Source organism: Biomphalaria glabrata, chromosome 18 (genome assembly GCF_947242115.1).
Source record: "Biomphalaria glabrata chromosome 18, xgBioGlab47.1, whole genome shotgun sequence".
NCBI classification, from domain to species: Eukaryota; Metazoa; Mollusca; class Gastropoda; family Planorbidae; genus Biomphalaria; species Biomphalaria glabrata.
The window spans coordinates 17073671-17086744 of record NC_074728.1 but is presented as its reverse complement, the minus strand read 5'-3'; the positions used below and the strand labels follow the sequence as shown (position 1 = coordinate 17086744).

Below are 13074 nucleotides of genomic sequence, written 5' to 3'. Positions count from 1 at the left end.
TTTTTTTTTTGCATTACACCAAACAAAACACGCGTGGTTTTCTTTTTTCATCTGATGTGTTGTAGTGAATATCAGCAGTCTTTCCGCAGGTCATTAAAGTGTCATTAGTATCAAAGTTCGCAATTTAAAAGCAACTTGTCAGCAGTATGTTTCCAATGTTCCTTTTCAGTTTCAGTGTCAAACCCAGCTGGGGCCAGTGTCCAGACCTAGGAGGCCACCATGAGACAAAATGCTTTGGTTTTCTTCCTGAAGTATGTTTGGTAATGCAGAGCTTAAGATATGTGCAGAATTAAAGCAGTCTTTGTCATTTCTCATTCATCCTGCCGATTCAAAAAAAAAATAAAAAAAAATAGCCAGGCAGTCTTGCCAGGTAGTATGGTATGATCCTACTCTTGCATTAAAGTCACATAGAATGACCATAAGCTCCTTTAGAGGATGATTTTAATGGTTTCCTTGATGTCTTTGTAGAACTTGTTTTTTTTCCTTTTGTAGTGAGCTTAGCGCGGGGGCATATGCATTAACTAGAGTGACTTTTCCAGATATAGTCATCATACTTATGCTAAGTAGCCTTTCCGAACCATCAACTTGAGGGACCATCGTGTGAAGTATACTGTTCTTGACAGCAAAGTTAACACCATATATTTGCGTCTCGTCCCGTGCTTTTCCTTTCCAAATGAAAGTGTAATTATCCTCGCGGAGCATGCCGCTTCGGCCGGTCGGGTTTTTTAAAGAACTACAATGTCAATGCGTATTCTTTTTAGTTCGTTGTTTATGACTGCCGTTTTCCTGGCATCGTCAACCTGCGTAAGTCATCTTTAAGACCATGACATCTAGTCCTGTTGAACCGTGTTGCTAGTCGCATGATTTGAATGTTCTTTTTAATTTTATTTATATTCTTTTGTTACTTGGTGCAAGTTTTGAGCCTACTTGTCATTTTTAATTATGCTCTAATCACCCATTAGAGCAGGCAGGCTGTGGCGGATCAGTACCTAACTGTCTGGCGCTGCCCAAATTGAGGCGGGCGGTAGCTGATCAGTGAAGCGCTAAGACTTATTCCATCGCCATAGACAAAACGTGGAGTCTGTACCTTACGCCAATCAAGTTAGACTTATAACTCGTAAATGTTGCCTCCCGTCTTGTTTAGCCGCTTTGCAGCAACACCATAGTTCCTAAGGTCATAAGTGGCCCATGCGTCATGGTCCCTCTCACGTCCCTGCTGAGGAGATTAAAAAAAACGCTTCACATTACATTTGGTACCAAATCAGTTGCAGAAGCTTCCGGAGGGAATTTCATAGCTGATACTCCCAACGCCTAAGGGGCTTTACTCCTTTTTTTTTCGTCGAGGTTTGCTCCTGAAGCCTTATTGTTGCAAAGAAGAGGGGGGATTGAAGTACCCCTGTCCTAGATAAATTGCCTAACTAGGCTGAAGATTATCATCTGCCTCAAGCTCTCTGTTTTGTGGTGCCAGGTATTCGCCTTCACCCCTTCACCTGTTAGCAAAAGCAGTTTCGCCGGGCTTATTATCTAATACAACGAGCAGACTAGAAGCTCGACTTAGTTGTCAGAGGCTATTTGAGACGCATGCCTTTAGGAATATTTTGTAGACAATGAGATCTTATCCCCGTTAAAACCCCGGCCATGACAACCTTTGAAACTTTGTACATTTGAGTAGAGCACTTTTCAGAACTTAACCAGATTGAACATTTTTCTAACTTCCCATCAATTTTAAGTTTTAAACGAATTAGACGAAACACCCTTGAAAAAGGGACTGATCACAAGCATTGACATGCTTGCACACTTAAAGGACCCGAAAGAGATGATATTCCTGCGGAAGCCTTTCAGTCTGGAAAGCACGCCCTAATCAAGCCACTCCATGAATTGCAAGGTTTCTGCTTGGAGCAAGAAATGGTCACCAAGGAATTGAAGGATTTCACTTAATAACATTTTACAAAAATAAAGATGTTCGCTCCGATTGTAACTGTCACAGTGTTGAGTGTGTAAGTGTTATTAATTAGTTTCATAGGTGTTTTTAAATCTAACCGATAGACTTGATAGAGACCAGACAAAGGTTAAGGCAATGTCAGTTAGTTGTTTGTCTTGTAGAGCGACTGAAATGTGGGTCGGGACAGACACAAACAATTGTTAATGTTAGTTTAGACGTGGGCTAGATACACAGCATATAGAGAGAATTTTGTGGCGACCGGGCACAGCGCCATTTGGTGTTAGCAGGGGCGTGTGTCGTGTGCTAGATATGCTGTAGCATGTAGGAAGTAGTTCTAAAGGACCAGGGTAAGAAAATGATTTGTATTAGTTATTGCATTGGAAGGTAGTTGATTAAGAATACATAGAATTTGCGCTTTAGGTAGTTGTTTGCAATATTCTTGTTATTTCTTAATTTAGAGTGGCAGTCTGAGTTGGCGACAGTCTGATTTGGCGGACGGACAGATAACTTTTGTTGAACTTGTATAGTAGCCTTGTGATGTTGGATTCACGATCGTGCATTGAGGAGGGAACTGGTTGGTCTGGCTGAGTATGGGTGCAGTTGTATGCTATTCATTCTACATTGTGGGAAGTGTGGTCGAGAGGCTAAGTGCGCTTGAACATGGCTTGGCTTGGCTACCTAGAGGCTCGAGGTTCGACACCCGACTCGGGCAGAGTTGTGTTTACTGAGCGCCTAAAGGCAGCACGGAAAACCAACTCCTAGATACCCCCTCCCCCCCCTCCCACTGGTCCACAAATGAGATTGGAACAAAGCGCTCTAAGCTTTATAGCGCTATATAAAAGCTATAAATATAAATATATTTGTATTTCTATTGCATTATTTTATCATTAATCACATATGCAGTCATAGAATATTTCATTAATTAATCACTTATTACATTTAGTACTTGATTTTAAAGTGGTCATTGGTGCCTTAAATAGAATATTAAAAATTAGTTTTAATTATGAGTTGATTTTACGAGTTTTATATATATGTAGTCATTTTGATGTTGTGAATAAGTTAAGACGCTGTAAAGTAATATTGTTTTAAAGTACTGAGTTATTATTCCAAGTAACATATTCAATATTGAAACAAAAGTAATTACTCGCACCAAGCGTTTGAATCATTGCTAGATGAAAAAAGCCAAGATAATAAAGTAAGGGTGTGATTTGAGGTAAGGGTGTTCTTGAAAGTAACAGTTATAGAGACATTTAACTCCTTAGCAAAGTTGGGAAGGCCTAGGTAAGAGCAATACTGAAGCGGCTGCAGATCTTGGCAGAAAGAGTTTACTTAGAATTGCATTGTGGCTTTAGTGTCAGTAGATCCACAACAGATATGATCTTGGACATGGACTTTACGGAGGCGTGCTTGTAAGGTTTTGACTTGCATTCAGCTGACATTCAAGGAGCCTGTACTGTACAACTGGCAAAATCTAACACTGACTATAGAATTGATTCACCCTTACCAACTGTACTGCTTTTATTAACTCTTGTACCGCTGTATAACTCTACCCGCCTCTCCTTAACGTCTCGGACTTAAAATGGGTTAAACATTTCAAAAAGAATTCCCAATTTTATCTCGAACTCTTGACTTTATATGTATCGTCCTTCAAACTAAAGGAAAAAAAAAGATAAAAGCCACTCGTGATTTCTGATCATTTTTATTCGTTTATATGTTCGTGCCTCTTTATAAATATCAAATTCTGTCTAATAATCGGTATTGCTAGCTAACAGAAAACCCTGGGGATCACGCCTATGTTTTAGATTATTTATGTTTTAATATTTTACATTCTTTTATAAACAAATTACCATTTTATATATTTAACGAGTAAATGTTATAAATATGTAATACAAATATTACCTAATGTAGAACTTTTCATTGTACAAAGCCTTGTTGCTGAAATATATTTTAAAAAGCCATACATTGGTTTTAGAATGAAGACAAACATGTTTAAAATGATAGTTACAATTTTACATTTAGAATATTTCCATTGTTTTATTACCAAAATAAATAATAGTATAGTGAGGTAAACAAGTACTTAAGATATTTAAAAATAAATAAAATACTATAAGTGTAACATTTTTTAAAAGAAAGAAAGAAATCGCAAGAATTCGTTTGAACTCCTAATTATTATGGCCAAATTAGGCATCGCTTATGTTTTTCGTAAATAGGGAAAGTTTTGACTTAGAGACAATAAAGTGAATAGTAAAAACTTGATTAGGTTTTCAGAAACAATAGCGAAATATAAACAGATGTAAAATATTACTTTAAAGAGAGGAGCTTTTTATAAATGTAGGGATTTAGCTTGACAACATTTGACGGACCCCTTCGTTATTATTAAATTTCTTGTTCGATATTCAATATAAGCTTCGACTAACTTGTATTTTTGACCTTTCTCCTGTGTTATTTGATTTCTTTTTTTGAGAGTTACCTGCTTTCGAATAGGCTGCATAATACACAGCGTGGTGGCGCTTAACACCATGTATTTGTTAATATTAAGAAATACAGAAACCTAACAGTTCATCAATAAGATAATGATTTCATTTAACATGATAATTAACTTCGCCATCAGCTGGTTAAAAGCCCGGTTGAAAAAGAAGCAGGGTTTGGGTTGGGGCTAACGACTCCACCCCTGGAATAGCTCAGTTGCTACATGAACTTCAAACTTAAAACAAATATAATTTTACATGCTGCAAGGATGGCATACTCCCGATGGTTGTGTTGTATTATATTAAAGAGGATGTCAAATGCCCAGTACTTGGCAAGACATTTAATGCAAAGTGACCGACCCTAATCGGATCATGGAAAGTAAGAACCTTAAACCAGAGCTGTTAACTTGCCCAACGTTTAAGAGTTTTCTGGACATCCTTTGAATCTGCGAAATGTTGTGGACATTTAATGGACAAGTACTCAATGATTGCAAAACACGATTTGGAACACACTGGTGGTGTATGTATCTTTATTTTCTATTTAGCAGCCTCGACGCTAATTGCTAAGAAGCCAGTAGCGACCATAATATTTCAGCTCGACTCACCACAAAAAGCATTAGAGGATGTAGAAGATACTGTGATAACCCGTTTAAGCTCACTCATGGTATCACTCAGGTTCAAGCATTTAGCCCATCAATCGCTAAAAACAGAGTCACCACCCCTCCAATCCAACCACACCCCCTTTTGGCACCAATTTTAAATTTTACCTTCCCCATCTTAACACGTGCCACACTAGACTCTTGACAAGAGCACACTCCCTCTACCTATCTTGGCGGACATCCGTTCGCGGACATCCGTTGGCCACCCTCCCTCTGTAGCGGCTGGCCCATTTCAAAGAGCCAAATCAACTCAAACGCCACTGGCAACGTTAATCGGCTGGCGCTAGTTAGTGTCCAGGTGTAATCTAACTAGCCCTGGCAACCTCCGTTCTTCTCCCCTTCTCGTTTTCTGACTACCTGGGCAGAAGACAAAGGGACAAGAGCCGACCGATTTTCTGGTCTTTCAATTCGCGCCTTCACGCAATGTCTATCACCTGGAAACTTTCGTCTCGGTCAAGCGGGAAATTCTTTATCGAAGACGCCAGATAGTCTACACCACCTTTGCTGCTTATCGCCCACCACCCTTGTTTCACCTCCTAACTATCTTTAAATGGTCAAACCTCTCAGTCCGAGATTTCATTCACGCTCAAGAGCTGTTTGGGTTTGGGAGCACACTCTTGCTTGAGCTCTACACAATTTTATTCCCTTATTTTACTTTGGATTGGTGCTTTTATTTATAGGCAACATCCATCGGAAGTCTTATCAACCTAACGCTGATACCAGATTTGTTGGTACCAGATCTGCAGATACCAGCCTTACTTATTCTTCAAGTGTCCAAGTAACAAAGCTAGCAACAGACTCGTCAATGGCTTGACTGACAGTAACCGCAGATTAGTTCTGCAGCTACTGACCGTTGAACTGCACCCGGCGCCTGGATCACTACGCCAGCCTACCAGCAGACAGCGTCAGATCCAGTCACACCCGTCTCATCAGTGCAGCACCGGACTCAAAGCTAAGCAACCAGCCTAATGACAGATACCACCAAGGTTAATTTTTTTTAATAAACTTTGAAACACACTTAATTAAATACCAATCAATGACATCATTGTACTTATGGGAGATTTTGACACAAAAATCAGTCTCAACAAAACTGGCTTGTAATACTTGATGGCACCTTATGTCTGCAGAATACTTTTATGATAATGGTGAGCATTTGCTTTCTAACTGCTCATCCAATAAATTGTCAATTGTAACACATTTTAAGCACACAAAAATCCTTTAAAAAATGTGGCGATCACCAAATGGAGAAACCTTCAACGATATATATGATATTTGCTTCTCCAAGCGATGAAGGTCATCTCTTTCTGACGTACGTACCCCGAGAAAAGAGAATATTACCTAAGACTACTCACTACCTTGTCAATGACAAATGTAAGGAATCGCCAAACAAACCTAATCACATGATCCCGAGCGTTTAAAATGGACAAGTTCAAATACTGTGATTTTGAAGAACAGTTTTATTTGAAACTTAAGAACTGATTCGAGGCTCTACCAAATATTTTGACCATTGAAGGAGAGTGAATCAACTTTAGAGATACATTGAGTTTGCAGAAGAAATCATCGGAAGGAGGAGAGGTTCATACATGGAACGTTGGATACAAGTCAGAACATGAAAATTGATTAATGAGAGAAAAGATTGCAAGATAAAATCACAGCTTAGTGGGACAAACCTTTATGGAAGCAGATCTTAATGTAAAGAGAAGTTATTGGCGAGATAAACAAGACAGGGTTGGGCAAAAAAGACTCTCCATGTACTGTCCGAGATCTCACTGGAGCGAAGAGTGGTCATAGTGAACACAGAACACCAAGAAAATACAAAGTCCAAACTTGCTAACACAAAATAATGAAAAGCAAGATGGGTAGAGCTCTGTAAGGAAACTCTTAACCAATCGTCACCAGGCCTGACTTACAAATTCCAATGGATTTGTTGTACATACCAAGGCAGCATTCTAATAATTGATGGGATGCCTAGATTGACATAGTGTGCCAAATAGGAAAAGCTAGGTATTGAACTAGCGACAAAATTCAGTTACTTATCACAAAAGTCAATACGAGGAATGGGACATCCTCGTATAGCCTTGTGCAAAACGTTAATAGAAGACCAAAGAGCAGGACACCAGTTGGGAAGAACCTTCAGACATTGCTAGTGACATATCGTTAAAGAAATTTTTTGCCCGATGCGCCGAACGGCGCGAGAGACTCTAATACTAAGTAAGTAAGTAATAATGTTGTGTATATTTTTTTTTCTTCTTGTTCATTATGTCAATAAGATTATTCCTTTTATTTATTTTTTGTATTAAAAAAAGAAATACAGTAATAGGAATGAATTATGTCTGCAAATTGGAGTAAAAATTTGAAATGCACACTCATAACATACTGTCAGTTAATTTAACAATAATTTTAAAAACCTACTTACCTATTAGATAGCATATGCTGATTGGAAAGAATATTATTGCTGAAAAGTATATAAAAGATTTGAAATCAATATACGCCTTTTTTATTCGAAATATTATTTAGTTGTTTTTTTAAATTATCATTTATCTAACAAAATTGTTCAATTTACAATATTCTTCTGTTAAAAAGGAATATGTGTAAGTTATGTGTCGTGGGCAGGTATGACGAGAGTGATTGTGTTATTTTTTTGTACTATTTAAGTATGAAAGAGTTATATCCCTTTGTTTATTTCTCCTCTTCTCTCTCCCCCCCCCCCCAGGCATGAATGTGAACAGTATACACGTGATGTCTTTGAATGGGGGTTTTCCGTTGGTTGATAGAGTGAATTGGTAGTTCGTTAGTTGTATTATGTTCCTGGACTGGTGTTTGTTTATTAATATTTATTTGACCAATATTGGATATTAAAATATTGTTATATTCTTGAAGATTTGGAGTTGATGTGTAGGCTATCTTGTGGTAACTGTTCTTTTTTGAGTAACTAAACAAGTATTGATAAGTGTAATGTGGTATTCATATCCCCTAACGAGCCAAGTCAAGGAACACACCAACCAAGTCCAGCCAAGCTTAAGTGAACCCTGACATTATGGTATGTGATATTTATACAAGCGTGACATGGTCGTAGAGGGAAAAAAATCTTTAAATACCTAGCTGTACACACAGGCTAAGCCAGTTAATTTTTTTCGTAGCGTTATATTAATTTTAATTGGTTAAAAAAACTAATTTTCTTTTCTTTTTTTTTTATTGTAATAATTGGGGCAAATTTTAACGATAACCTAACAAATTTTTTTAGCTCATGAAATAGTGTATCTGTTACAATGAAATGTTAGGATTGTATTTTTAATTAGACCACGTCTAAAATGACACTGAAAGGACATAAGCCATATTAAAAATAAGTATACTTAGATTAAAGAAAAATTTGCTGTAAAATATTTTTATTTTTAGCACCCCCCCCCCCCAAAAAAAAAAAGGGAATAGCCGTTTTCAGTTTTGTTTTGTTTGTCCTTCTGTTTAGATCTTATAAATTAGAAAAGAAAAAAATAACAACATATATCTTTGAAAGTTTAGATGCAACGGCTACTTTTTTTCTTATCCGGAAGTGACAGTTTAGTTCTTAAAATTAACTATACAATTAGTTTATCATAAAAATACACCATTTTTAACTACTATTCACTATTTATAGAAAAAAAAAAAGTTGAGACTATTTTGTAAGTAAGGTGAGAATTTAGCCTATTAATAACGAATATATACAAATTGTTTCAGATTTTTTTAAACAAATAAAACCATTTTTGTAATACTAACTACTTGCATTTAAAAATGTTACTTCTTAAAGAGAAAAAATCTATTTAGTATACAAAAAGTGGATTATATTTTAAACCAACAATAAATAAGTTGTGTTTCATATATGCACATATTGTGCTTGTGAAGTGCAATGCAACATATCAATGACCGAACATTGAACATAAAGAGAAAAGCTGTTTTTTTTTCTTATAAAGGGACAAGTTTCTTTGTTCAGTTATTGAATGAGAAATTGGCCCTTTTACAATACACTTAGATCAATTAGATAATCATAAAGCGATGGTTATGAGTGTGTATGTGTTTCGTGTGAGAATGTTTTTCGTATTTGCATCTATATTGTTATTGTACAGTAGTTATGCTGAGGTTATCAATTGTAGTCAAACTGAATATCAATTTGATTGGATCAATAAAAATTATCTTATCTTATCTTATTCAATAACATCAGTTAGGCTAGGTTAATGTTTAACTACATCTTCTTAACTATCAGATCATTGAATGAACATGAATATTAACAAGGTTAATACATAACATTAATAAATCTCCTTATCCTGTGTTATCAAATCGTTAGTGGAATTAACAATACAACAGTATCGGCAAAAATTTCAACACGAGCACGATACTTTTTTTTGTACCTACGGTAAAAAGGTTGTAGATCTTGATAGTTTGTAGTTTATAGTTTCTGAGCCACATTTTAATAATCATAATAAACCACCATAACATGCACGCACTCATATTTTGGGCCTGTTAATTCTAACAGCACTTTTACTTATCCGTGTACTCCTCCCCCTGGCAAAAACAAAAAAAGTTATATTTATATATATTATATAAATAGTTAGTTATATTAATATATATCATGGGCGTAGCCCTGAGGGTCGGGCTTTTGGGGTTTAACCCAGCCCCTATCACAGGGAGGTTGTGTGGAATTTTGTTACTGATTTTTGCTTTGATATTGTTTATTTTATGAGAGAATTTAATACTAAACCATCACTTGCTCCAGTGCAGTGAAGAGGGTTTTGAGTTTAAACACTTACCAGGGTTTTTTTCAGTAAAATCTCCCTCTTCTATAATAAAAGAATATGTAAATGACAATTCCCAAATTTCAAGAGCACAGTTAAGGTGGGTTTCGATGTTTGGAATGTCACATACAATATATATATATAGACTCAATTGTCATTTTAGGGTGTCATTCAATATGGAACACGCCATTCCTACGCGCGACCAACTGGTGAAAGAAGCTTCTCGCGCCTCAACCTAATGAAGAATTTCTTGAGGTCAAGAATTTTTGAATCTAGATTGATACATTTTGTATATCTTGCAATTAAGCGTTATCTATGTAGAAAACATTAATTTTTATGATATAGGCTTACTGTATGACTTTGCTACACGCAAGGCTTGTAAAGTAATTCTGTACGTAGTAAACAATGAATAAAATCCAACGACGAATTTATTTTAAAATAAAAACTTTTAATTTTCACTTATTATCCGTATCCCTACCCAAACTCTGCTCCGCGAAATCCTTTTCGCATAGTCCCCATCACGGTTAATTTAGGACCTTCTATTTAGTTACGGGTAAATACAGAATAGATTACATGTCATCAATATACAAAATTGAATTGATGAATACTTACCTAATACGACGACAATGAAGTAAACAAAACAATCTTTAAACAAAAGAAGGGAATTATTATAATATTAATATGCAACACATTATGTAGGCACATTTTTATACACAATATTGATCTGTATGAAATATTTCTTGCTATGTTTTTAAAGAAAGAATAATCAATAGTTTCCAAGATAAATAATGATCGTTTATATTAAGCAATACATATTAAAATGAAATGTATTACATTATTAATTTTAAGTGCCATTTTCCCAAAATATATTTTAAAATATTTCTTAAATTTAATAACGTACATACAATTTTTGTTATTATAATTTAAATGTTTCTTTTTTTAAATATCTCAATTAAGAATGCTACATGCTTTCTGTAATAAAAATATAACTTTTTTTTATTACTCTTATTATGTATTGAAATATTATTCATTATTTTTTACTTAATGTATTTGTTGTTATATCGGTTCATATAAAATGAATAACAGGAAACAATCTATGAATGTATTTGAAAGTTTTCAAAGTGGTATTACACAAAACAATTTAAGATAAAATACTAAAATTAAAATTTTAAAATATACAATACATGTTATAAATTTAATTTAAGAAAAAATGCTTTTGATATAAATACCTTTACATTTGCAATCACATATTTTCAAGTGTCCTGAGAATTGTAATAATTTCTTCTTGAAAAAGTAAACATTTAAATAAAAAATATATGAATTACATTTAAAAAAAAGACAATATTATTTTAAAATATTAATTTAAACATTATTTAGCTTTAACCAGATTTTGAACACCTAATTTTGACTCATCTCTTGAACGAACGATTCTACCCATTCGGCTAGCGGGCATTGTATAGTTGAGAGAATATTTAAATTAATATCTACTTTTATCATATATCCATCTAGAACTAGATTTAGTTTTCTGAATTAAAAATACATATCTAGTCAAGATTTAATTCTAGATCTAGAATCTAGACGTAATCTATATTAGATTTACGTAAACATTTTGCATAGCTTAGATAATATGTCAGTAAACTTCAAGTATTATTAAATTAAATAAATTTCAAGGTGGGCTGTACAATGAGTATTTACATCACTGGCGGGTCGAGGGGGGGGGCGAATTTTAGTATAGAATTCACACAATTTGTATACGAATTTATTACCTATGTTAAAAATATATACTGATTATTTATATTTCAACCTATTTTTAGATTATTTCGCCCCCCCTCTTGTATGTTGGCCGATTTGGTGGGGTCGGGCGGGGCGATGGTATCATTGCCGCCCCCCCCCCCGTATACTTTCGAGTGCCAATTGCTGGGGGGGGGCGAATACCTCTACTGCCATTCCCACATAAACCCTTTGAGTGGGGGGGGCGGTCCGTTTTTATGGAGAAATCATAGTTTGTGAACAAAATTAATATAATTAATATATAAATTTTATATTATGTCGCTCCCTTTCTGGTATTTTGGCCGATTCCGTGGGGTTGGGAGGAGGGCGATTGTATGTACTGCCCTCCCCACTCTAGCTCTCTGAGTGCTGGGGGGGCGGTCCTATTTTTTTGGAAAATCATAGTTTGTGAAGAAAATTAGTTAAATATAGATATATATATATAATATAAACTACGTATGTGACCCATTGTATTTTATGTCGTACCACACTGGCCACACTCTAATCTCAAATTGTATCATTAGTAAATTTAAATGAAAAAGGGTTGTACCAGGTGGAAGGGGCGATACATGCAATCGCATTTCTCCCATTTGACAAATCAATACTTTTTGTTTTCAAATTATAGTTAAGAAATTAAATTTTTTTAAAAAATCTGTCACTAATATAATTTATAAATACTATAAATTAAATTCTTATATCGAGTCGCCCCACCCTTATTCTTTAATGCTAAATGCAATCTTTAGCAGAAATTATTAAAGGAGCGAGGATTAATCGTTTTCACTCTACCGCCCCTCCCATTTCCAGACAGAGTTTATGTAATTTCACATGAATTTATCATAATTATTTTTAAAAAGACTTTGCATTGGAAAAGTTAGAATTCAAACGAAATTTTTCAGTATAAGAGTCATGATTGAGATGAGTTCTAAACTCAAACAATATTTTCATAGTCGCCTTTTTCCAACCTTTACTCAATCTGATATTTTTCTAGTTAAATAAATTTGGGACTATAACTCACAATTTATACTATTTATCGAATAGTTTTTTTTTTCGGCGGCGATCCTCAAAGCCAAAATCTAAATATGTGGGGTGTCTTATCTTTTCAAGGAACAAATCGGTTTTATTTGCAATGTATTTAGGGCCTATAAATTCATATTAGAATATTTTTCAAGTATAACATTATTCAAAATGTCTTTTTTTAATAGTATGAATAATGAGCTTTAGGTCAGGAGAATGCGTTTCCGCATTGAAGAATGCAAGAAAACGCTTTTGTCGTCGGGGCTTCGCCCCGAACTCCATTGATGAGTAATGAGCTGTAGATGTCAGGAGAATGCGTTTCTGCAATGAAGAATGCAAGAAAACGCTTTTGGCGTCGGGGCTTCGCCCCAAACTCCATGATAAATAATTAACTGTACATGTCAGGAAAATGCGTTTTGCATTGAAGAATGCAAGAAAACGCTTTTGGCGTCGGG

At 35.2% G+C, this 13074-nt stretch overlaps 1 protein-coding gene across 1 annotated transcript in view; it reads right to left on the bottom strand.

Moving 5' to 3' along the window:
• Positions 1-13074, bottom strand: part of LOC106064832 (uncharacterized) — a 99507-nt gene that overhangs the window by 43079 nt on the left and 43354 nt on the right. The window contains exons 12-15 of the mRNA XM_056017635.1: positions 11065-11097; positions 10448-10480; positions 7486-7524; positions 3842-3877 (exon numbers count right to left, since the gene is read on the bottom strand). Of these exons, the coding sequence (XP_055873610.1) occupies positions 3842-3877; positions 7486-7524; positions 10448-10480; positions 11065-11097 (141 nt within the window). The remainder of the gene's footprint in view (positions 1-3841; positions 3878-7485; positions 7525-10447; positions 10481-11064; positions 11098-13074) is intronic.